The following is a 26,731-nucleotide window of genomic DNA, read 5'->3' as shown; positions in this document are numbered from 1 at the left end:
TTTTTTTTTGGGGGGGGGGGGTTTAGCCTAATTTACTGCCTGCAGTTAAACCCTTACCAATACATGGGCAAAACACCATGTGAATATTCCCAGAGAGATCTTTCCTGATCCGAGACTGAAACATCATAAAACAGCACCGAGGATGATCAAAATGAAAGCTGCCAACAGACCTCACTGACAAGAGGAGTCCATTAGCTTTGACTCTTTGGCTGATGTTTGTTTGATGTGATGCTAGAAGACCTTGGATGAGTCCCAAAAAAACTCAGGACGCTGTGGGTTGATCTGGGAACACAGCCGCCACCAGCTTGTCCACACACACGCACGCACGCACGCACGCACGCGCGCACACACACACACACACACACACACACACACACATATACACAAACATACACACACACGGAGGGCCTCCTGTCTGTGATTGATGACCAGAGTTCTGCATACTTCTGAAGCTGACACGCGTTGGCTCTGCTGGTTGGAAGTCGACTCTGCTCTATTTAGCTAACATTATTCTTATGATTTCTCCAACCAGCCCAGCTGTTGAGAGCATGCATGTGTGTGTGTGGATGTGCACACACTGAGTGTTTCTTTCTTTTTTTTTTTCCATGCCCTCAGTTGTCCAGGTATGTATAATGAAATATTGTGCCCCGCTTTGAAAACTTTCAGAGTTCCAGCCATTTTCACATACAAGGTTTTTCTTTCCCACCCACATATACCGCCATGGAACGATCCACCCAAGGTCGCTTACAGCTTAATTTGTAGTACATTTCAAAACTAAAATAAATACAGGTGGTAAAATTTGGAGAACACCCATCATCTTGACTAATTTATGTGCATTAGGAGAAAACAGTACTTAATTGTAGAAAAAAGAGTCAATGTATGTGTATCAATCAAGCATTTCCAGCTAAAACCTGAGCCACAAGATGTTGGCACTCAAAACAAAAGGTTGCTTATCGTACAAATTTTGTGCTAAAAGCCTGTGCAATGATTCAGAAAATTTGTTCTGTACCAAAAGGACAAGAGAAACGCTGTCTTGTTTAAAGCCTCATCACAAGGTGCAGGAAAAGAGGAGCAGTTGTTCACTAACACAAGTGTGAGCGCTGTGGTAAAAACACACCTCATAAAATGTTAAGGAGGCAACATCAAACTCCAAAAAGTGACTCACTTCTGATAAAGGACTGTTTGGAGCACACCGTTGTGGTTTACTACAGATTCAGATTGTAATAATAAAATATTGCTGTTGGTGATGTAAGCCATATGAATGTAATGTTACTAAAATAACAGTAAAGAGATTTCTTTCTCGAAAGATGTTAATCGATTTAGCCTTTTCTCTTAAAATTGAAATGACTGACAGTCAATACTTTCTGTAATTCACTGTTTTTATGAAAAGGTTGTGTTAGTCTGCTTTATAGTTTCCCATACCAACTTGGGTAGTATATTTAAAGGTAACCTACATGGCTTTTTCAGCTTTCACCTTTACAATTGTAAGTGATTTGATGAATCTAACATTTTGTGGATTTAATAGTCTTCACCAACTGTTTTCACTATCACGTGCACACACATATACTGTAATTCAAACAGTACAGACAAAGGAAATCAAGCCTCCCACAAACAAAATAGCTGACGGCTGAGAGATTTTAAAACAAACTGAGCTAATCCTAAAATACTAATCTACATATCCTGACATGACAACATGCACTTGTGCGTTGGTCAGTCGTGCGCCTGCAGCTCCACGTGCACAGCGACGCGGTGGTAATTAACAGCTGTGTCTGCTCTTGAACACCTGCAACAACAATCCAGGCTGTAGCACATTAGTCAGTCCGCTACTCTCTCTCTCTTTCTTTTTGTAGTAATCCAATCTGGCCTCCACCTCCTCCTCCTCCTCTTCCTCCTCCTCCTCTTCCATGTTAAGTTCTCACAGCCACGAAAGAGATCAGGCAAGAAGAGATGAGGAGATCCGGTCTCTCCTCAGCTTGGACAGAACCGGCACTAAAGTAGGACTAAGGGCTGATCAGAGCAGCAATGTTATTTTCTGAACTACAGTAATGCAGTAAAAGGCTCTCCATGTGCTTGAAGGCAGTTTTTCAACCATAAACCTAACCCTAAAATCAAGATGCCAACATAACAATACGGACAATGTAAGAAAAATCAGATATGATATAATTTAGTGCCACAAACAACCAGTTAATCTGCTGGAGTTGTTGTTTTTTCCTAACAGTCTGTTGAGTCCAGAAATAAATTATTGACTTAAATAAGTCTGCACCTTTTCTTTCAGTGATGACCTCAGGCCTCTGAACCACGAAGTACATAGCTGAAGGCTGAATGCAAGTTCCTGTAGCCATATTTATAGCTATAAAAGGTTTACTCTTTTCAAAGTAACACGATATGCCTGATAGACCTCTAAAGACAACACTTTTTTTTCTGTCTCTCCAACCTGTAGAAGAACCAGCCAAAAATAAACAGAGAAAAAAAATATTCAAAATATCCCCAGGGAAAGTCTGGAAGATCATGACAACCTAAACTGCCTCAACAAAAAGCAGCAGCTGTCACAAGTTGAAATTATCCACCGGGGGATATGATGGATGTATGTCCCATGAAGCAAATAGGGGTGGGAATAACTTCTGCATCCTAACGTGCAACCAGTAGTAACATGACTCACCTTTTGTTTCCAATAGTAATTTAGTTAATCCGATCTTTAAGTCCTTTTCATGAAGTGCTGACATGAGTTTGTCACCTGTCACCTGTTTTGACCGGCTCTCTAATCCTGTAACCAAGGCCAGAAACTGACAGGAACTGTGATGTGATGCAGTGTTGTGCATAAGAGCTTGTTTCCATATAAAGCAGTATGACATTGTGAGCTAAATATTACAGTAGAAGCTGAAAGTACACTCACTGGAACATCCGATTTCTCAAAAACACCTTATAAACAAAACCAACGCACCTTTGGCAGTAGCCTCTGTCATTATCTGTTATTGTTAGGTGTAGGGTGACGCTGTTTTTAATGTTCAGCGCACTCCATTCTTTCCAACTTGTTCCAGGACGTGAGTCTTCAATTTAAGGATTAGCGTTGAATTTATGAGAGAGGTCACTTCAAGGTCAGACTCACCTGATTCTTTCTCCGCAAACGCCAAATTTTTCACTGAAGGATCCCCCTCATATTCTACGCCTGCGTTTAAAATGCAAACATCTGATGTAGACACATTTCTCTGCAGACGGCATCACAGGTACGACTCAGAAATCCCTCGCTGCAATCTATGGGGAAAAAAAGGGCACATATGAAACCTATTTTACAATCTGTCATCAGAAACACAGAATTGGGCAACATGAGAATAACATGAACAAGACAGAAATTGATTTCATCTGTTCTTCCATCTCCTCTCGCAGTCTGAGCAGCGCACGCTGTCAGTTGCTATTTAACATGTGATTGCATGAGGTTCAACTGCAGAATCAGAGGCAGTTCACACAAAGGTCTGTAGTAGAGCAGACATGAAAGAATTCAGAACAAAGCTTCACTTAAATTATTCTGTTGAAAGATCAACCTGTCGGGGGAGATCATGCTGATAACTTCTGAGTGTGGAGGAACACGGAACCCATTCTTCATGCAGATACACAGACATGTGAACTTAAAGATCTCAGAAAAGTGAGCAGGTGTCATGAAACATACTCCAATAACCTAGAGCCAAGATTATATCTGCAAAATAATGCACCGAGTCACAGTGGGGGGGGGGGGGTTGCTGGACCAACAAACTGCTGAATCCCGGACTTTCCCTCTCGGATGAAGCAGGTGAATTATATTGAGTTCCTGGGTGGTCTCCATGACCTTTTCTCTCCTTTAATAAACCACAAATTTAGGGTGTAATTACAATCTGACATCCTGCCTGCTACCTGCTTGTCACAATGATTGTGCACATATGCTTAAAAATAACTTCACAAATGATCTTCAAAAGCAGTGAGAAGAGTCGGTTTCATTTTTTTTCCATTTCTCGGAGATGTACATATTTGCTAAAGTACACAGAGAGAGAGGGTGAAACTCACACACACAGCTGTCTTTTATTCACCGGGATCCATCCAGTGATGGTGATACAGTGTGAACTTTAACACACAAATTCTTGACATTCTCTACGGGTGTGAGTTACTCTCCTACTCAAACTGTCGCTCGGCTCCGGCCTTCTTTGCTTTCTGGCTGGTTGGTCGCCATCGCAGAAGTAGCCTCACTCGCCTATACAGGCTGCTATTGTGTTCTCTCAGAGCAGCTTCTCTCCCTACATGCGCACACACACAACGCCTCTATGTTGGAGCTGTGTCAGCATATTTTGCTGATTACGATGGGTCCTGTAGCGGCAAGTCCATTGCTTAATGTTGAAGGAATGCTAATTAAAGGATGCTGCATGGCTGCTTGCTGATCAAAAGGAGGATCAAGAGTAATAATGCACTGCTTGCATCTGTGAAATTGTGAGACCAACAGTTCTTTACGCTGTAGTGTGATGAATGCATATGACTAACACGGGTAAATCTCTGAAACATTTATTTCCCACTGGACAATGGAGGTGGAAGTTGCAGCTATCATTGTGCTTATTCATCACTGCATTGTCTCTGTAGTCATATTTGTGCCATCATATTTTGTGAACACACTCTTAACATAAGTTAACCATGAAAAGTAGTTATGCTGTTTATTTCTTACTTTATTTTTTTTTAAATTATCCTTTTTGATTTTCTACAAGATGGAATTCTAGGGTGATTCTGAAAGTTGATCGTATTTTCCATAGGATAGGAATGGAGTACATTTATGTAACATACTGTTTCACATACTGATGTTATATTTAATAAAGTGTTCCATTATCACATCCTTTATATAAAAAGCCAAAATTCTGACAATTTAATTTGATTTGTTGTACATTTTTCAGAACTGATGTGCTAGAGTGATAAAAAGTTCACATTCTCAAATGTTTCTCTGCGTTAAATTTCTTATGAGTTCTCTAAAATTTATTACACTCCATCAGATGTTGATCTCTTTCATTTCCGGCGCTCCAGTCAGCAGACGGAGCCTGTGTCTGGTCTGATACTTTAACGGAGAAAACATGATTCTATTATAGTCTGCATGGTTTATTTTACATAGGCATCCACATGGTTAGCAGAAAGTCAATTAACTTGCCACTTTGGAGGCAAATTACTGCCGAGACAGCATTACAATCCTACAATACACAAACAAAAACACACAAGATTGCCCCCCCCCCCCCCCCGCTAAATACTACCTCTGCTGCAGGAGGATCAATGCTCAGTCTATGCTGATCGATACAGCTTTTAGCTTTGAATTTCACTTTCTTAACTATACAATCGGCCAGGGGCACTGAGTGAAACCGCTTGACATTACATTTGAGATTTTACTTAAAAACTTTATTGATATTTGTCGATTTTGCAATTAAAAAATTGCAGAAAAAATGGACACGCTCATTTATTTTAGAGGATTTCCTTTCATAAATCAAAACCACTGACTTGGTCAAACAAATACAGAACACCTGAGAGCTCAACTCACCATCCAAACATAGGACATCAGAAAGCATCCTGTCACTTTACCCAGGCCGAGCTCCAGCACTTGCTTTTTTCTGAAAGAAGAAGTAGTTATTAACAGGAGCTCATATGTCTGCCATTTAGACCTGAAAGTACTGAGGCTGAATTTCAAGATCAGGTCATTTCCCCTTTTGACCCAGTCATGCAAAATACCCCTTTTCCTCTTCTGTTTCTTCGATCTTCAATCATCCCCCTACTCATCCTGGACCACTTTCTCTATTTTTTTCTCTCTAATAACAGGATGTCTCTCAGATGGTGGCTGACCTTCCAGGCATAGAGTGGGGCAGTTGGAAGATTTGAGTAATTGTTCTGGCCGGCATTTGCCTCCCATCAGGGACTTTTGATGAAACAACCATGCTGTACTCATCATAAAAGAGCAAGTGGTTGTACTCGCCAGTAAGAATAAGACTATTTCTAGTGAAAGTTGTCACTATCTATTTGATGGTAGTAGAGCATTACACTCTCAATGATCAGGATATTTTATCTCAACTTTGCATTTCAAACTTTTGTGTTTGAGCCACAGGAATTCAGCTCATCCCTCTATCCTCCAGGGCGGTTTTCAGGAACAGGCCTGCATTGCAGGCATGATCAGAGGTGACAGGCGCTATGGCTGTGTGACTGTAACACTTCTTTGGTGTACATGGGTGGCCATGGGAAACACACTGCTCAGGGTAGCCTGGTGGGGCCGCTGCTGGAAATCAACGACTGAATGATTGATGGAATGTCAGTGGAATTTCTTGAATTCTCTATTGATGTGTGTCTGTGTGCATGTAGGAAAGGAAACCAAAGGAGATGATGAAAATTGTGGCAGATGTAAAACACATTAAAGACGTTGAGTTAAGTCTGTCTGGAACTGAATTTGGACACTTTGTCTCTTGACATATCGCTTTTCCATCACTTACTCTGACATGACAGACTGCTTAAATCCACAGAGTGAACAAATAACCTCAAAACTTTGGTGCGACTTTTCTTAAACTTTCAGAAATCTCCTTCAGCCTCTGCAAAGTTTAGAAAACCGCTGTCCCTCCCACACATTCCATTACCTGTCCAGTCTTTAAATACTGCTCCTATTGAGCTGGTTAATATGCATCAAATATCTCCACTCTCATTGGCCGGACCCATTTCCTGCAATTATAAGGAAGGAAACTGGGGTGAGGGTCACAGCTTGCTAAGTTTAGCCCCGTGGACAAGCACGGGCTCAGGCCCCCCCGCATCTACCTGCATCACAAGTATTTGTGTTTAAATGAGGATCATGGAGTGAATGACTGTGTGTGTTCACCAAATCACATTATATACAGTCAGCACTGAGGATAGAATTTACAATTTACAAGGATTAGAAAGAGCTCAGTAGTCCTACAACTCAAAAAATAACATGCAAACTGTTATTCAGAATTCTCTGGTGATAGTTCAGCTGTGTGTGTGTTCAGCTTCATGGATTTCCCACAGCAATATTTCTAAATGTACAAGGACCTTCACTTTTCCATTTGTGATGGCATCAATCCACTACGTGATGAACGCTGGCAAATTTCTCGCGCTCTCTCTCTCTCTCTCACGCACTCACACACACACACACACACACACACACACACACAAACACACACACACACACACACACACGGTATCAACCATCAATGCCAGACAGTACAACAAGCTAAAACACAGTCAAAGTGTGTGTCTGTGGTTGACCACAAAGTGCTGCCTTGCCGTGCGACCAAACTAGACATGTCATCCCTATCTTTTGAGCCAAATGACATGTGTTATCTCTTCCAGGGGCAGAGCCGGGGGCAAAGACCGGGTGGTGGTTTCATCGCTCTCAAAGTGCTTAATATTACCCAACCTAGCTCTGCCTCAATGAGCTTTTCTGTCCTGTGGAGAGTCAGAGGGCTGAAAACACATGACCGCAGACCTGTGTCGGGCGCAGCAGGTAGTGCATGGCTCCCTCTGTGCTCAGAGATGCTGATGTAAACACCCAGACCTCAGTGATATCACAGACAGCAGTGCTGGTTCACTGACACTCAGTGATTCACTGCAGAGCACAGACTGGCTGTGTTTCATGCATCCAGCGGTCAAATATTACCCCTAATTCCAGATGTGAAGACATAGAGTGTGTGCTGACATGGTACATGCAAGTATTTAGATGTCTTTACATTGATAATTGTATGTTTATCAGCAAATAATTATAAGAATAATAAAATATCATGATAACATTGCAGGTCTTGGAAGCAGAAGTTATAAATCAAATAGCAATACATGAAATATCTTTAGATCGTATGAAATATCCCTTAGCAGATGGAGTTTGTCATAGGAGTGACAATCAAACGCTTAAAATAACAGAAGCATGAAGATGACTCAACATGTCTGAAATCTCTTCTACGGCTGCTGTACAGCACTGATGACAGAAGCCCTCTCATGTTTAATTTGAAAATGAAAAATTGGCCAGTTTCTTCTTACCATACTGATGGAAAGTCAGGGTCTTAGTACACAAAAGATTTTTGTAGTTTCACAGTAAAATTGTGCTAAAGTTAAAGAAAATGGGGACTTATTTTCCAACCCATAAAACGGATTTTTCTGCCTCTGTAACAAGGTACTAAGTTTAGGGAGAAAATGGAATCTGGAAGAAAACCACAACCAGGACAACATGGCCTGTACCCATCCAGGAATTCTAGACTAGACAGTGATGAACCCTGACATCCAGAGGTTATGCCGGTCCATGAGGTGCAGGATTACTACTCACGCTGACACTATAGAGGTATGATTATGTGACCGTAAAACTATCAGTAGTGTTTCCTGACAGTTTGATGGCACTTACTTTGTTTTTGGTCACTGATTAAACTAAAAATCACAATGAAAAGTCAAACGAGGAACGTAATAGATGGTCATTCAGTCCCATGAGTAGAACATGCTGCTGTGTTTTTGAGCACCGCCGAATGTCGTTTTTATATAACATATCAATCACAAGGCAGCAAAACTTCGTCTCATTTTGATTTTCTTTGACAGAACTTCATCGCTTGAACTTTTTTTGGTTGTAATTCTTTAAAGCGTTTTAACGCAACACGTCTCGTCTCCCTCCGGTCCGACGTCACACTGAGAGCAGCGATCACGGCATCAGTAACCGGTAACATCACCACCGGACTCCACCGAATGAACAGAAGCAGTGTGATCATCAGGACTTCACTGCTAAGATCAATATCAAATAAATGTACTTACCGACTTTTTCTCCTCGATTTGACAGCAATTCCAGATCCCGATTCGTCTCGGCTTGAACTCTCTGGTTACTTTTCTTCACCTGAGTCTCGCTGTTTCTTGAGGCAGACTTTTCAGTGTTACCAGCGCACTCCGGTAAAATCTGAAGTCTTCATCACAGCTCCCACCTTCGACGTCTTGGAGTAGTGCACACCGCGCTGCGTAAAGACGCGCAACGGTGAACGTGCGTCCTGATGTCCGTTCGTTGTAAATATCAAGCATGAGAGATTCCCCGCGACAAGGGGCGCATTGAGCCAATCAATCAAGTCACAAGTTATTTATCAATGAAGTGTTCATTATATATTAACGTTATTATGCCCTTGGGAAAAGACAATCTTTTAATTTTTACATTTGTCTGTTAAAAGCTTTCAAGAATATTACGAGAATATTACATTTTCAGAATATTGCATTTAAAAACTAACGAATTTCATATATAATATCTTATTAGACTAACACAAATGCACCGAAATTCATCCTGTAACCATAGAAACTGAAAAGATAAAACTAGCAGAACTGTCCAAAGAGTAAAAAGCATTATTTCCTCATTTGATTATGCCCATTTACTTTTTTTTTTTTTTTTTTTAATAAATTAAGTGATGTTTACCAATCAGAATTGTTAAAAAAAAAAAATAAAAGAAGAAGTTGGGTGTTGTCTCCTTGGTCCTGATGATGTCTACATTTTCTTCTCTCTGCAGGTAAAGTGCGTGGAGCAGCTCAACCTGGCGCCTGACTGCCTGTCTCTGAATAATAACTATCACAACCACAGATTTATGACACAGGAAGCATCAGTTCTTTGCTGCAAATGTCTCTGTGCATTGACAAACACATTTTTTAAAAAGTCCATTAAATGAAGATATAAGTAGCATGCATAAGTTCGGTCAGCCATGAAAAACAGGATAAGAAGATGCTAAAAATTAAAAGAGCTTTTGGTTTTATTTGAAATGACAGAAAGGTGCTTGTTTAAGCACAGTATCCAATAAATTTGTGCGAGACAAAGACAATCAGAAATATGAACAGAACAATACTTTTTTTGTGTTAATTGAACAGATAATTCAATTTATAAGCAACAACTCAGGAATTACAGTATTATTTCACTAAAAGCATTATTAGGTTTTTCTAAATGATTAGTTATTACAAAACATACAGTAACACAACATCACAACTTGGTCTATTATGGAGTCATCGCCATAATGACCACTTTCATGAATTACTAATAAAACAGTGTCTAATTTACACCCTTTCAACACTTGGGAGTGTTTTTGCTTCGCTGACTAGGAATGTTACATAGATATGACATTATAATCATAAAATAAAAGACTAATATTAATATTTCCCAAGTTTCTTCTGTAGTCTAGATGCCCTTAAGTATTTTTTAGAGCAATCTTTTGTTGCAAATAAATACTTTCCCCCCAAAACACTGAATAATCATAATGTTGAGCCTTTTTTTATTGTCTTAATGTGACCCCTGATGGGTTCAGCAGGTCTTTACAGTAAACTATCCCATTCTGTGAAACTGCCTGATGGAGAGCTCAACATATGTCCAGCACATTTAACAAGAACAAGCACTGCATAACCGTGTGTATTAAGAAACCAGTTTAGGGCAAACCATGCACTGGAAGGTAATCGTGCATAGGATGAATGAACAGTAGAGCAAATGTAAAGCTTACGGTGTACAATTAATCTTTCAGTGAAATATAAATTGCTGCAAACTGATGCCTTCGCCTCATCCTGCCTTTCATTCACAGTCATGAAAGGAGGTCAGATGTTGACACTGTGGGCATGCTTCTTGCACAAAGCCTTGTCTTTTTTGGAGAAAAATGGCTGACCTTCCAGATTAGTGGAGCAGACCTGTGGAGAGTCAAACACACACAGATGTTATTCACATTCTCAGCAATTTCTTTTTTTTTAGATCTCAAGCTAATCGTTGCCGTCTGTGGACGTACCGCACAAACAAAGCAGGTGTCATGCCAGGTGACACCTAGAGCCTCGAGGAACTTGTCACCGGCCTCGATGGGGTAATCACAGCCGTGGCAGTTGGTCCCAAACATTCTGTAGTAATCTGAGTGAACAGTAAGTTCATAAATAAAAATTTTCTGATTGCTTTGTTTTCATGAGATCATTTTCTGTTGTGGATTTCTTACACTACCTTGTTCACAGTATGGCTGTCCGTCCTCCATGTGAAACATGTTGCCTTTGATTGGCTGTTGGCAGGCCACACAGACGAAACAGGACACATGCCAGGTCTGTTTCAGAGCATTCATGACCTCCTAAAGAAGGAGAGAATATATAAGGAACCCCATGTTGAGTAATATTATAGCAAAGTTCTCAAATTGTCCAATATATTACAGTAGGACAGCTTCTGTACGTTAAATATAGGCTCATATCTATCAAACGCATGCTAATGTACTGCAGAGTTCTTCACATTTGAGTTCTGTACAGGTCTTCAGGTTAAAATCAAATTTATTGTAATCCATTAAGAAGCTAGCCTCTGCTTTGTTTCTTTAGATGATGAACAACAATGAATGGTGATGATGTTCTTTGTATTACTAAAGAAATCTTTTGAACAAAAGCAAGCAAACAAAGACCAAGAACAAAATTTGTAACTCACGCCCAGAACTTTCTGCTGGCAGCGAGCACAGGTGGGAGCAAAGAACTGCTCATAGCAGTTTTCACAGTGCACTTGGCCCCTCTCCTCTACAAAGCCGTGGTCTGCCAGGGAGGAGTGGCAGTGATCACAGGTGAATTCCTCTGGGTGCCACGACATGCCCATGGCCACAAGAAAAGGGCCCCTGGTAAGAAGAAGCAGAAAAGAAAAAGGGAACTGAATCAAGCATAATAAGCGTATCCAAAACCTAATGTGTAAAGTTTAACTCTCCACATTACTAGTTGTGTTTCTTGTTGTTGTTGTTTACCTGATGACATTGTTGCACTTGTTGCATATAGGGGTGCGTGTCCCGGCTGGGATGTGCTCAGCCCGCTGCACCAGAGAGTTTAGGTCCTCCGGATGTGGTTGTGGGGTGGGACGGTCCGGAGCGGGGGTGACAACTTTACCAAAAGAAGGAGCTGCTCCACCCTTTGGAAAACCTAAACCAGCAGGGAAAATATTACCTAAGTAAGCAAATGGAAAAAAAAAAAAAAAGGCTGGCCCAGCTAGTTTGTAGATATTAAATGCCATTAACCAATTTCCAGTGACATTATCAAACATAAAAATGCCTAAAATATCCCTGTTACCTCACCCGTTTTAGCAAGGCCATGGTCACTATTAAAGAAAGGTGCCCTTGGGAATTTTCTGGGAATGAGGAGGTTTAGCAGCGTGGTGGGAGTTTTTAACTTTGTAGACTAATGCCAAAGAGTTTAGAGTTAATATGTTTGGGTGTTACAGCCACTGTAACTTCACCACATAATGTATAAAGAACAAAAAGCATTTTCATTCTGGTACAAAATTAAATATCATTATCTGTTTAAAATAATAGATTTAAAATCAAAATGAAAAAGATACAAGAACATGTGATCTCAGTAGTTGTGCAATTCTGTGCCTGTTGTTTCATCAAACAAGATGTTGTAGTGTGGATCGTGTCCCTGTCACTTCATAAAGGTGATGAGGGATATTTTCATGCAGCCCCTCAAGTCTGATTATATATTATTGACCAGATGAGAGAATTGATGTAACTTTTAATGGCATCATGTTTTAGCTACTATCAATTAACCTGATAGCCTACAAGATTCACAGTGAAGTTAAGTGATGCAAAAAAAACCCCGCAGGACTCCAAGTATTGTTCAGTAGCACCACGTGACCTCATCTGTGGGAAAGCTTGTGCAGTGAGGTGGATGCTGACAAGCTGTCAGTCTTAATAAACCCTGTGGCAAGAGCAAAGACTGGGAGCTGCGCCACATTGAATAGAACAGGAAATGAAACAGACACTTAAAGTCTGTCAGTGATGTCTCAGGAAGATAAGATGAACAAAGTCACTGTGAGAAATATCCAAACCTTTGTCTGTTCTATACCTTTAAATTCAGAATTCATTTTGACCATGTATTAAATTTTATTTCCCAAATTCCTTGTACCATTGTACTATTAAGAGATCGCGCTACACCTTTCCCATGCTTGGTCCAATTCTACAGGGCCCCTGTGAGATGTGTGCTTGTTCACACCTCAAGTGTGTGTGTAAATCTGATAAATAACACAAGCAACAGAACTCCAGTGGTCTCTGTTGCTGAACTAGTGGCTACTTTCAGCAGTCCTTTCTTAAAGGGCCTTCAGGGAAATAGGTTTGGGCAAAAAGGGCATCTGTTCATTAATAAGTGCATATTTGTGTCTGATAATGACTCCTGACTGATGCCTTTCAGCAAATATTTACCCTGCCAGCTCAGGGTCTAGTGGCAGGGATTGCTGTATTTTTTTGTTTTAAAGAGCTTTCACACAAAATAAAATACATAATTCTCACTTTCACAATCTATTTAACTGTGGGGATCTTGGGAAATGCCAATAATCTGAGCTCATTAACGGAATACCTCTGGTTTTATAGAGCCCCATAATCCTAAATAGCTAAGGGCCTGGTATTAAACTTGCTGTAATTGTTATGGCTGAGCAGCAGTGATTTTCAAAGAATGAGACTGCCCCCTGTTGGTCAAAAGAAGCAACTGCACAACATTCTTACACACGCACGCACACACACGCACGCACGCACCCACACACACACAGTCACACACACACACACAAAATGGTACCTGATGGACCTCCAGGCTGGTAGGAAGGTTTGCTTTGGGCTGCTGGACTTTTGAAAGTGGAAGGAGGAATGGCGTTGCCATTCCTGGGTGATGCTGCAGTTCTGGAATATGTTTTCACTGCAGGCAGGGTGTGCGCATCGGGGTCGGTTTTATCAAGTTCCTCACTAGGACACAGATGCAGAATTCATATAGTAATGCATAACTCACCTCATCACACATGCACGCACACACGCTCGCACGCACGCACGCACACACACACACAGACACAACTGCCTCAACTGTATTTTGGCGTATTTTCTTCCTCTGATTTAAATAGATTTTCAGTACAAAATGGTAAAAATGGTTAATGGTAAAAATGTAAAAAGAAATGGGTGTAGCAGACCTCAGAACATTGGATCAACTGAACAAAGTTATGTATGCTCAGCAACCATTCCTGTAGGCGCTGCTACTGCCCTGACAGGCCGGATGAGGAAAGCCGGTTACACCAAAAGGTTCAAACTGCTCCCCCGAAACGGTTTTTATTGTTGTGCTTTCTCTCATTCTGCCTCCTGGGCGTTTCAGTTTGAATGATGTGAGTGATGACTAAGGACAGCAACACAATCAGCCTTTGGCTTTCAAATGTGGAGAAACGCTTTTTGTTTGTTGGTCTGTCTTCCTCACTTAAATCCAAATTGTGAAACACCTGAGCTCCATTATTTGAATACAGACCATGCACTATTTAAATCTAGCTCATTAACTATATGTTTATATGACCCTACCGACGCATCAATTTATTATAGAAGTTGTAATGGAAAATATATCAGACCAACTAATTCTTGTGGATTTGCTCAGATGATTATTTGATACTGGATTAAGTTTATTCATATTGAATTGTAATTCGAGCAGATGAACATTGTCCGCTCTTAAAGCAACACTAATTCACTCTTCCTTCACCTGCAGGAAATTTACTTTTTTCTGCCAGACAAGAATAAAAGAAGGAATTAAAGAAACCAGTAACAGCTGAAAGAAAAACATTTTATTGAGAGAAAGTCAACAGCAGACAAATTAAAAGAGTATATTTTGATTAGTGTGGAAAAAAGAAGTAAAAGATCACAGACAGCGTGCAGAACAAAGTGGAGGCTCAGACATGAAGATTTTGCAGCAGAAAGGTGCACATGTACACTTTAACACACAGTGATGTAGTGCTGCATTTCTTAGCACATATTCATATTTACTTGCAATGCATATAATTAATTCACTTTTAAAAGGAGCTTGTGTTTCACCAGGATTTGCAGTCTGTCACCAAGACAAGTGAAAAATTTCTGAATAGATCTTGATTTAATTTTTTGAAGAACTGTTTTTACATCAACTTTGGTCGAGAAAAGAAGCAGTTTAACTTTAATAATAACGAAACATAACAAAAACATTAAATAAATAATAAATTTGCAGATTACACGTTCAGCAATCGCGCTGAAACATCATGGTGCCAATCTCTCAGCTTGTTGTACTTGTGTCCTATAACTTCTGGGTCCAGCTTGTTTGCTCTGATTAGTCCAGCAAGACAGTAGAAAGGAAAAAAAGAGAAAAGGGATAGTTTAAAGGTTGAGATAAGCAAGAGATGACACAAGAAGGACAAAAGTACAGTACAAAGTACAGTACAAAAGATGGAAATAAAAGTACAAAAGATGGAAAAATAATAACAGCAACAAGAAAAAAGCAGGAGATAAATGGAAAACTTTTTTTTTCCTGTGCAGATGCGTACTGAATTACAAACCGTATACAATTTTCTCTCTTTTTAGGAAGTGTACCCTGAACGAAATCTCACTAACACAAAGAGACCAGAAAATGTCTTTTTGGCAAGCCTGCTCTTACCTAAAATACCACTTAATTACACACAGTTTTCAGTGACTGACACGGTGATTGGTTGGTAATGTGGTATGGAAGGCACGCCGTGTTCACTGCAGATCAAACTGACTCAAGACGGAGTGCAGCAGTAGAAATCTCAGCCTGTGCCAAGTCTCTGGTTGTTTCCACTCAACCATCATCCCCCAAGAGCGCTCATGGTGGTTTCTCCAAATTAAACCTTAATTAAGCATGATACTGTGGGAGCGTCTGATCAGGAAATCACGGCTCAACTCTGAGGCTTAGATGAGTACTTTGAGGGCCCATTCTGAATTTGAAACCTTAATGAGCAAGAATTATTGAGACAATGAGACCACCATTGCTAAAACACATGCTTCATCGTTTCCTGCAGACGTACCCACATACAAAACATTTGATTATACTGTCTCAAGACCCACCGACTACTTACTTCTTTCCACTGTTTTCCTGAGCTTGCTCTGCGAAAATAAAGAAAAAAGACAGAAACATATGAAAATGAAGCAAAATGTCAAATGAATCGCTTCTGGTAGTAACAATGTTAGAACTGTTTTAATTTGTGCGGCTCCATCTTCATCTGTTGGCCCCTGATATCATAGCAAAACAGATTGGATAGTCATTAAATGTCAAGAAGCTCTTAAATTTCAAACCAGTTCAGCAACATAGTTTGAAAATAGAGCTTCACTGTAATCTATAATGTAATTTTGAAGTATGTAAAACATTCATGAACACAGATACTTACATCCCCAATGAGTTCAGGGGGAGCTATAAACTCCCCCCAAATTCTATAAACTACTGATTATATGTGTATATATATATATATATATATATATATATATATATATATAATACTGATATAACCGACAACCATCAATATCAGTCATATATTTGATCGTATTGTACTGATGTATTACTCTTATCATCTGCAGACACACATAAAACAGGGACATAGTAATGTCACATAAAAGATTCCACATAAATAATGGTACAAACAATTACAAAAAATTTTGCAGCCTTTGTCTAAATCTTGTTGTGTTATGATTTAAACTGGTTCAATCTGGAGTCTGAAATGGAATGGCAGCAAAACCAAACTGAGATTTGGATTCTTCCTTTTTGTTTCCAGCCAGTTTAAATTCTCCACATACACAAGTCAAGTCAGAGAGCCAAGTCTTCTTCGACACCTTATCTTACGGACATGTGAGCTCATTCTGTAGTTAGTACGCACCATTTTCAGTGCCGGTGAGCTGGGCCAGGATACGGAAGGAGCGGGATTGGGAGTTGCTGGTTCGGGGGTGCCAGTCATCTGTATCCTCGATCAGACGCTTCTTGCTGGCGTCGCTCGGTGGGGACCCATAACTCTCAGGCTCCATGTTTGGTTTCCTATGTAGTCACAACAATCAGGAAACAGTGCTTCAAGCTTCAACTGTGTGTTTAGAATGAAAGATTACAAAATGATAAATATAACCCACTGTCCCAGGTTTATAGCAACAAGCAATCCCCACAGCACATTACTGCACTATGCAAGAGCAGTCCATTTTCAATCAAAAATGCATCCGTTTCACTTCAGTTACCTCCTAGGTCTAGCTGGAGGTTGGGTTCTGCAGGCAACGATCAGAAGGTAGTGACGAAAAAGGCACAAACAATGACAAATTTCACACTTATTCCAGATTATTGTACCTCATTGTCAAGAAAGTGATTTGACCTGTACTTAAGATTTCTCTGAGGCTGACTGTCAGAGGGAAAAATCATAGAGTGGAATTTTTAAAAAAAATCTATTAAAAGGTCCATCTTTTTCTATCTACAGGCTAAAGATCGTGATTAAAAAAACCCCAAAACAATTAGATTTAGTGTGCTTAAAATGAGACATTAAACCAGCTGAATATTTATTCCAGTGAGCTTTTCGTGGTTGAAAATGCCAGGAACCATTTCTCACCACAAGGTGGAAGTGATGTGCTTAATATGGATCCGTCTATTCTAGGGTGACCTAATGGCACTCTGGAAAGCAATAATATTTATGTGAAGTGTTTACATGCACAGGTTGGTTTAAGTGCAGATCCAAACAATTGTGTTTGATTTCAGAACCTCCAAACATGTGCATATATATTTATATATACATATATATACACATATCTATTAAAAAAATATGTGTGTGTGTGTGCGTGTGTGTGTGTGTGTGTGTATCATTCTCCACCTTGTGGTGAGAATGATAAAAGACTGGCTATTCTTAGCCCATGTAGAATATACTTGGCAGTGATTGGCCAGGCCTTAAGTAAACATACTGACAACAGTAGCAGATGGGAGCTGCACAGATGCAGAGATCGGTGACTTCAGCAGCCCAGTGTGTTGACAGGTCTGCCAGCACTGGGCGCAAGTGCATTATTAGGAAGCACAGAGCCCGCTGCTGCTGAGAGAATTAATAACTAGTCTCTGTCGAGGTGTCCAGCAGACACATGGATTATTTACAGAGGAGGTGAAGTTTGTTCAGACCTTGAAATGAGCTTTAGCTGAAGTAGGTGAGCACAAACGTGATGGTTAGCTCAAAGAGGTGCAAGCATGCCTTTGCTAATCATAAATCTGACAGAAGCTAAAGCTATAATTGCATTCCACACGGCTAGAGAGCTCCTTGAGCTAATAAATTATCATTCACAGCACTAACTTGTCCATCTCTTCTTCCCCCTGCAAAAAAAGGGCAAATGGATGAGGATTGAGGCCAAGAAGGAGCATACATAGGAGAAGGAGCAGAAAAAAAAGTCCCTAATAGATGTCCTTTAAAGGCAAGTCCCCTCTGAGAGAATGTGCATCAATAAAACTACAGACACTACAAAGCATGCACAGCAGGACACAGACACAACATGGCATGACTAATACACTCCACCCCTGGAAGTCCAAGGTTTCAAAGAAGTCGTCCTGGAAAGCCCACCAGGATACAGGTGCTGTGTGTCTCCCCGGTGAATCGAGGTGTGCAGATGATTGCTCACTTAAAGCCAATAAAAACACGTCTACTTTTTCAGTTGACAGGAGGTGCAAAAAAAAAAAAAGAGCGGCAATTCACTCTAATCTAACCGTAAGCCAAACGCTACCTTTGAATGCCAGTTCTGTCCAACGCAGCCCTGTCCCTACCCTCAGGAGCAGAAAGCTGTCAGAAATGAGTTTGCTAAAGAAAACCACAGTGTCAATCGCAGATAGCCACACGATAACATCACGTTGGCACAGAAGTGGTGGGATGTTAATGTCGCCTTAGCCTTTCGAATGTCGTGCATTTTAAAGTGAAATGGGCCTCAAGGTAACAGAAGAGGACTGCTTGCCCCCCAAGACATCCCCCCCAAATTAATATGTGGAAAGATTTGAAGTAGTCTGAGAAGCAAAAAATGTGTGCTAACCTGTACGCTGTATAAATCACAACTCCTTATGGACCAGATGTAAAGCCTGCATTACTAAATCTTTCTGTAATATTTTGCAAAAAGTACATTCCATTATTAAAGAAGAGATAGGTTCCTGCTACCTGAGTAATGCAGATGCTGGTGGGCTCTGATGAAAGTTACCTACCCATTGAAGTGCTCTGACAGCCCTTGACTCTCCAACAGACCCCGTCTCTGTCCCATAGCCACCTCACAAGCGTTGGTGTTGGAGTAGAGTTTGATCGGCGTGTTATAGACGGAGGGCTGTGGGACATTAAGTTGGGAGGATGGGGCTGTCACTCTGGCAGGGGAGGAAGAGTTAGATGAGGAAGATGAGGCATACGGTGGGGTTAAGGTGGAGCGGCCGGAGCCGGGCCTGGGAGCTGAGCTGGCTGGAGCCAAGTCTGGGCCAGCGGGACTTGACCTCAATGGAAACGGAGGCTGTGGCGGTTGAGAAGGAGCAGCTGGCGTGAAAGCGGATGATGCAGAGGGAATGGTGGCGACTTTGGGGGCAGTCGGGGAGGAAGATGCTGTGACAAAACCGTTATCGCCCCCAAAAGGACGGGCTGTCTTGTTGTAAGCAGGACTTGGCTGACTCAGTGGCTTGGTGTATGTGGTGGCTGATGGCGGGTGAGTGATTGGGACCGGCTTAATGATTTCTTGAGGTTCATCCTGGATAAAAGGTGGGGACACACACACACATACACACACACAAACACATAGCATGCACATACAGGGAAAAACACAATTCTTATTCAAAACATGCATGTGAATCAGCATTCCCAAATATCACTCCACACCAGTCACATTTGTGTCAATGGTGTTTTTTTTCACTCGTGCCTGCGCCAAACAAGCTTAAAGGTGATACGACATGCCAAAACACCAGTGTACTGACATCATCTCAGAAGGGAGCAATAAGAGCAGGATGGCCTCTGGATATTTATTCGGGCAATAAATGTCTCTTTATTAATTTCTTTTTCATATTCTAATAAGAATGTTTGACTTCATACCTTAGGAACTCCATCTGTAGGTAGGCTGGAGCCTCTGTAAAGAGAGAGAGAGAGGATTATGAAAATACTGCACACCTAATACTTTTATTCCAGACATTTAATTTCCATACATTACGGCACTTCAAATATTAACCTCTGAGAATCTAACTAAATATGCATCATTTTTTTAATCATTTTTTTCTTTGTCAAACAAAGGTCTTCCGAGTTTTTTCTGTTTCAGATAAATGAGAATTGTTTTGTTTTGGGGGGGTTTTTCACATTGAAAACAAAAAATTCCTAAATAGTTTGATGAAGGCACCAAAAAGCTTCCAATCTACCTCGAAGTCTGAAAATTTTATTTTGCATCAGAATAACGAAGCACGAAATAACGAAGTAAAAAAATAGTCACAAAAAAAAATCAGGAAACAGTCATTACAGTACATGTACTAATTCAAAGTTAAGCTTTAAGAGTAACACTTGCTCAACCGCCAGTATGTGTGAACACGCTGTACTTGAGTGCGTGTGTGTGTGTGTGTGTGTGTGTGTGTGTGTGTGTGTGTGTGTGTGTGTGTGTGTGTGTGTGTAGCCTGGCGTTTAAGCACGCCGTCTAATTGACACTCATTATCGGAGCAGCTGCCACGGTTTTACCACTTTTGAAAGGGGAAGGTGGTCTGTTTGTCTCTTTTTATTAGATGTACGTTGATGTAAAGCAGCACATGATGAAAGCTTTCATCTCTTTTTGATTCATTCTTTAAAATTGTAAGCCTTGAGCACCAAAATAAATAACACACTCAACTTTGACATTTAAAATCAGCCCATTACTAAAGCATTAAACCTCAACCACAAACGCCTTGAGAAATAACGCGTACTATATTTTGTCCTGAAATGCACAAAATATCACTAACTCCTCATGTGTGTGTCAGCTGTACGGCGTATCTCCTCCATATTAGGAAAATAATCTAGGAACGCTGACGTACTTCCTGTTTGACCCAGCCTGGCACTGGGTTGTTAAAGAGCCACACCCTCCAAGCAGATGTTGGTGTCATCAGTGCCCATACCTGCATTTAGAGATTCCTCTCACAAGAATGCTTGCTTTCCGATGTGCTTGTATTATTGAGAGGAAACAGCCTGCAGGGCCAAAGAAAACAGCTAAAGGTCTAAAGATCAAACAGCACACAGACCACAATAAGGCACTACATCAGCAATCAGCCGCCCAAAGAGAGGCCCCTGGGTGGATTCACTCTCCATCCGGCATTTCCCGGGGCAATCTGAATAAACATTTGCTAGGGTGGTCCCGTGAACACAATCTCAGCCCATTAGGGTCGTCCTGCTCTCCGCCTGGGTGGGTGGGTAGGTGGGTGTGAGCGCAGAAGGATGCATTTAGTTTTTAACTGGCCAAGTCCACATGTATGCGGTGAATCTTCGTGTAACTGGATAGCATCATGACGCCGATTAGCTCGTGATTCTGATGAAAAGTGGCATCTTGAGGTTACATGCTTTTCACTTTGGAGCAGAACCGCAGTTTCTGGTTTTGCGAGTGGATGTTCGAACCATCATTCTACAGATGTTACATGAAATAGGTAACAGGATTCAAGATAATTTAGGCCGCAAAGAACAGACGAAATTACCAAAGCCTATCGTATATCATTCACATTAAAATAGAATTAGGAGTATTGAATAAGTGTTTAATGAGCGTGAAAAATGTATCTGTGTTATAATAGACCATTTCTCCACTTGTACTTTTTATAGATGCCATTATTGCACAGTTTGAAGAACATGTTGAGCTAAGTTAAGGTATTTTTATTGTTTTTATTATTTATTTTTGATTGTACTTAATTCACTATATCTGCTTTCCTTGTACTTCAAAACATCACAGTTGATGTAGCTTTATGCCTGTTTCCCTGGAACACAGCAGTCTGGCACTAGTCTGGTTCCTCCTGATCTAATCAGGAAGCCAGTTTATCAAATCACAAACCATAATATGCACAAGATTCGTTTCATAGCTCAAATTTATAGCACACACACATACACAACTCAAGAGTAACAGAATGAGGAATTTAACTGAAGGACTAAGCCTGAAGGGAGAGCAGGCTGACACATTTCCAGCCTGATGAACAACACAAACAGTTGGACAGACGGTGTTTGACTGAATGATGGAGTGGATAGGAGGAAGAACTTTCTTACTGCGCACACAAACTCACAATATTCATCATTCAACCTGGAGGACAAAATACTAAATGAGAGTCAGTGGTCACATCCACATCATTTCTGGAGCAGGAAACTCCAGATTTTATTCCATAGTAACATGTTTATGTCCTCTGCTTTGTCCTTTAGACCTGCTTACTGCCAGGTCAGGAGCCAAAGATTGGTGCAGATATGAAAACAAAAATAGAGCCACACGCAGGTAACGTTGTTCCAGACCTTGTTAAACAAGGTTTGCCCTCTTCTATTTATTTAACTTGTGTGATAAATGTTAAAGCTCTGTGGGAGACCTGGCAAACACTGTCTGTGTATTTTGTTTTCCAGGATTAAACCCACAGCTTAAAGAAGAATAAAAACAAAATGGAAAGAAAACATAGCAAAGCCAAACAAAAACTTTGATGGAGATGTATGGAAATAGTTAATTCATTCATTCATTTTTCCGAACCGTTTTATCACAGGGAGCTGGAGCCTATCCCAGTTGTCTTAGGGAATGAGGCGGGGGAAACTCCAGGCGCGACACCAGTGCACAGCGGAGCCACACAAAGACAGACAACCATGCCTGCTCACACTCATACGTTACAGGCAATTAGGAACGGCTAATAAACCTGAAGCGCACGTTTTTGGAGGTGGGAGGAAGCCGGAGAACCCGGAGAGAACCCACGCAGACATGGGGAGAACATACAAACTCTGCACAGACCGGGACTCGAACCCGGAACCACCTTGCTGTGCAGCGACAGCGCTACCCACTGCGCCCCATGTATGGAAATTGTGGTTGAGGAAAATAACTTCTCTTTCTGTTTGCTTGTGCAGTCAGGCTAACCGCTCAGTGGCAAAACTCACAGCTTGTGTCTGGCACCCGGCCTCTCCTGTTCCCCCCCTCCTCATTGCTCCCTCATATTTCAGAGAATGAATGACATGGAAGATGGAATTTCATACTTTTGCGTCCAGTTCACAAGTATACGTTTTCTCTAGAAAGAATCAGAGCTTAGGTTTTACATTCTGACAAATGGTAGCAGAAACGTGACTGTAAAAGTACTTCAAGACTTAAAACTTCACTACTGAGTTTATCTTGTTGCTCATGATGTGACTAAGTGAAGTTCCTATCACGTGTGTTTTTCCTCAGCAAGTAAATTGTTACAAATGTACTAAATACATCCCGTTTTGGATTTGATTGTATCTAATGCGGCGGTGTAATTCTTCACACTGTTGCGTCACATTAACAAGATCCTGTGTTCAAATCCCTCCTCGAGGAGTTTAATCTAAGGAGTTTATTCTCATGTCTGAAATGGTTCCCACCAGGTTCCCCACCTTCCTCCCCAGGTCCAAAAACATGTAATGTAGGCATGTTGGTGACTCTAAATTTAGGTTTAAATGATATTTCTCTCTTTATGTGCGGCCCTATGAGGCACTGGAAACCAGGGTGTTGTCCAGGCTGTACCCCACCTACAGTCTGGGACGGACTATAGCCCCCCCCCGTGACCCTGTGCATCAGTTGAGCCCTTATGGAAGATGGATTAATTTAATAGTCAAACCCACATCAAAACCAGAATGATGAATAAAGCAAATTGGAGCATGGAGGAGCTCTCCTTGAGGTTGGCTGTGTGGGCAGAGCATCCACAAAAGAATAAACTGCAACCCTCTATAATGAATGTTTTTAATGCAGTTCCAAGACATGTAAAATTAAGCCCTCAACATTTCTTATTTTTCTTCCAACCACCACACCACATATGGCTATGGCAGCCAGGAGTCAATAGGGAGTCTGGGCTGCATTGGATTGTCATCTGCTTCATGCTATTTATCCATTTCACAAGATTTACAGACTGTACTTTGGCCACATATGAGAATATTTGTAGATTTAACCGATAGCTGCCAAATCTGCATTAAATCTGCATCATAAACTGCAGGTAGAGCAAGGCTGCAGTTTCTGAAGCTAATACTGAAGGTATTAAAAAGGAATTCATGCAGTCAATAGTTGAAGTCTGCACACTGTATCTCCGGAGAATGTTAATGTGCTTGAAAAAAACAAAACACTTTGTGCTGTAGATACACAGAAAACCAACATCTCAAACACTCACAGAAATTCTTTTAGTCAAATATCAGAATATGGTTAGCAGAGCTTGAGGTGCCGCTCTGTATTATCCTCAAGGTTTTAGAACCAGGTGCACCCAGCCTCAACCTGCAGGGGAACGGGGTTTCATAGCTCCGTGCTGCATATTTTAATGACAATAAATAAACACCAATTATCATACTTTCCTAAGGATACGTCCCATGGATGCCTGGTGGAACCGACTTTTAGCTGCTCAGCAAAAAGACAGTGATTGTCCCTGGTAGGAGAACACAAAGTACCCATAAAACTCACTGAATACCAGCTGGTCATAGTCGCTACAGGCACACAGGTGCAAATCCTGGGGCAGGCAGTGTACACACCCCACCTACAATAAATAAATCCCAACTAATTTATGCACGTGTGTTTTATGGAAGCCAAATCATCTCTTGAAATAATCCACATTTGATTTCGCAACTTGAGTTTATGTCCCGTCTACGTCTATTTTGCAGAGCAGGCAATAAATCACAACCACATCCCATAGTTGTGTGCAAAAGTGCCAAAAAATAAACACAAAAGAACGACCATGCCCAGAAGCTGCGATGCGTTTTTTTTTTTCTTCTTCTTTTAAAAAAATACAAAATAAGAAAAAAAAACCATTTGATTTTCTTCACTTCTCCAAAGAGCAGAACAGGGTGTCGGGGAAAATACTGAGGTAAAAAAAATACAGTGTGGGATCTGGGATCAGCCTGTAGAGCTGAGAAAGTCAGGAAACAGCCCCAGTAATGGAACAATTAATTATTTCACTGTGAAGAAATATGGCCCCATCACAAAAGAAAGGCTTTAGAATAGAGACTGGTCTAAAAAACTGTCCACTCATATTGTAAAAAGCATAAAGTAAAGTTGAGAGTGGGGCTAAAATCCATCTGTTTCCTACTTCTATCATCTTGTAGTAAAAAGTTGTGTAATGAGCTCAACTGGTTATTAAAATGGAGACAGCTGTTTGGCTCCTCCACGGCGATGGGACTGAATTGAAGTGACATCTCGATGGCCAGATAAGCAATACACTTCAAATGTATCAGAAAAAAAAGGCAGATGTAAGATTAACATTATCAGGAGATTCAAAAATAAAATCTCAGATTCATTCACTTAAAAGAACAATAATACCCTGCAGAAATCAGATGGAATTCCTGCTATTACAGAAGTGCATTGACACGAGGAAGCATGAAAATCACAAAAAATATGACATAATATACTTATTTCTTTATCAATTTTAAGTTAAAAGGGGGGATCTTCACTATTTACTGCAGTGGAGGGATTCTGTAACTCTTTTTTGTGACACTTTATGACATGCATTGTAAATATTGTACCAACAGTTGACTAAATATGCAGTGAAAATGAAGCAGACACATTGTAACTCATCTGTAATGAGGAAACTTTTGTTTTCGCCAAGTTAAGCTGTAGTTTACATGTATATGGAGAATGTTTGATGTTTCATTGTGCATCCATTACCCACAGTAGATTACATGCAGCTGTGGGACGGGGCTATTTCAGGATAATTTTCCCACGATTAAAGCTCAGAGGCTCCTTTCTGCTTTGATGTGGTGATGGAATGACAGGACATTCAAAGCAGGGTATGAGTTTTTCTGTCAACATATTTTACTGCTTGCAACGTGTGCGTGTTTCACCCCCATTTACTTGCACTGGCTGAAGAGAAAACTCACCATGTGGCTTAAAAACTCTTGTCCGTTTTTCATCTTCTTCAAAGTGAAATCAAATGAATGGCTATCCCGTCCGAGCGGCGTGAGAGACTTTCAACACTGCTTGTGAAAAGTTACGTTTGACCCATTTCTGTCCAAAAAAAAAAAAGGTGTCCCTTTGAGTGTCTTAGACTATAAAAATGTGTTTGGACTGGACCTTTGCCTTGTTGGACGTCCATTAAATCCCTGTTTTCTTTTCAATGAAGCCTGCTTTGAGGGACAGAGCTTTCTTTTCAATTGGTCCTAATAGTGTAATAGAGATGCAGTGGCCAAAGAAAATCAGGGTCTTCCTTTTGTCTCATGAACAAGCAGTTGATGAAGTCAACATGTTCCAAATTGATCTGAGGACTTTAACAGAGTTTGATTTTCACCCTAACCCTAACCCATCGCACACACACACTTGGAAACCATCCATTAAGACCTTCTTCGCTCTTTTTTGAGCATTAACACACGGAATGCTATATTCTAAAGAGGTATTTAAGTCTACATGTTGAAGTAACTGCAAATGAAGCATCAATTGTATTGATTTGCTTTATATGCATGTAATATGGTTGAAAACGTGATGCTGCTTTCTAAATTGCACCATTATCCTTTTAAAACCACAAGAGAATCACTACTAAATCAATGTCATTAATTACAAGGGACACAGCAGTGCATGCAAAGGAACAACGGCATCGAGCAAAGCATTCAGATGAATTTGTTTTTCACAGTTGAAGTTCAGGCATTTAGCATCATAAATCACCTAAAAACTGCACCAGCTTTGTTAAACAACTTCTCTGTACATTTCTAACAGTTCATGACTTTTTCAAAATGGACTAAATACTCAATTTGTGAATTGTACAGGGTTTGGAATAAACAGACGTACATGTGGTTCCATTTAAAAGATATGGATAGTGAGGAATTACTTCTTTGCCATCGCTGCTCTGTGGAGGCAGCTGCTCA

The 26,731-nt window shown here is 40.7% G+C and overlaps 2 protein-coding genes across 8 annotated transcripts in view; both read right to left on the bottom strand.

Annotated features, from left to right (window-relative positions):
- The window catches only part of bmpr1bb (bone morphogenetic protein receptor, type IBb), a 45,871-nt gene extending 36,963 nt beyond the window's left edge, over positions 1 to 8,908 (bottom strand). The window contains exons 1-3 of the mRNA XM_068334920.1: positions 8,776 to 8,908; positions 5,534 to 5,603; positions 3,107 to 3,252 (exon numbers count right to left, since the gene is read on the bottom strand). The gene's annotated coding sequence lies outside the window, so the exon portion shown is untranslated. The remainder of the gene's footprint in view (positions 1 to 3,106; positions 3,253 to 5,533; positions 5,604 to 8,775) is intronic.
- An 808-nt stretch (positions 8,909 to 9,716) lies between these two features.
- Positions 9,717 to 26,731, bottom strand: part of pdlim5b (PDZ and LIM domain 5b) — a 30,361-nt gene continuing 13,346 nt past the window's right edge. For 4 of the 7 annotated variants that reach the window (XM_068334913.1, XM_068334914.1, XM_068334915.1 and 1 more), the window contains 10 exons: positions 19,805 to 19,838; positions 18,943 to 19,466; positions 16,622 to 16,776; positions 15,830 to 15,857; positions 13,540 to 13,703; positions 11,724 to 11,895; positions 11,420 to 11,600; positions 10,958 to 11,078; positions 10,755 to 10,870; positions 9,717 to 10,659 (listed from right to left, as the gene is read on the bottom strand). In XM_068334913.1, the coding sequence (XP_068191014.1) occupies positions 10,570 to 10,659; positions 10,755 to 10,870; positions 10,958 to 11,078; positions 11,420 to 11,600; positions 11,724 to 11,895; positions 13,540 to 13,703; positions 15,830 to 15,857; positions 16,622 to 16,776; positions 18,943 to 19,466; positions 19,805 to 19,838 (1,585 nt within the window). In that variant the 3' untranslated portion in view covers positions 9,717 to 10,569. Of the gene's footprint in view, positions 10,660 to 10,754; positions 10,871 to 10,957; positions 11,079 to 11,419; positions 11,601 to 11,723; positions 11,896 to 13,539; positions 13,704 to 15,829; positions 15,858 to 16,621; positions 16,777 to 16,967; positions 16,995 to 18,052; positions 18,073 to 18,942; positions 19,467 to 19,804; positions 19,839 to 26,731 lie in introns of all 7 variants that reach the window. The other 3 variants (XM_068334917.1, XM_068334916.1, XM_068334918.1) reach the window with 3 other exon arrangements.

This window comes from Antennarius striatus, chromosome 15 (genome assembly GCF_040054535.1).
Source record: "Antennarius striatus isolate MH-2024 chromosome 15, ASM4005453v1, whole genome shotgun sequence".
Classification (NCBI taxonomy): domain Eukaryota; kingdom Metazoa; phylum Chordata; class Actinopteri; order Lophiiformes; family Antennariidae; genus Antennarius; species Antennarius striatus.
Note: the sequence above shows the minus strand (reverse complement) of the source record. Positions and strands in the feature narration are given on the sequence as shown.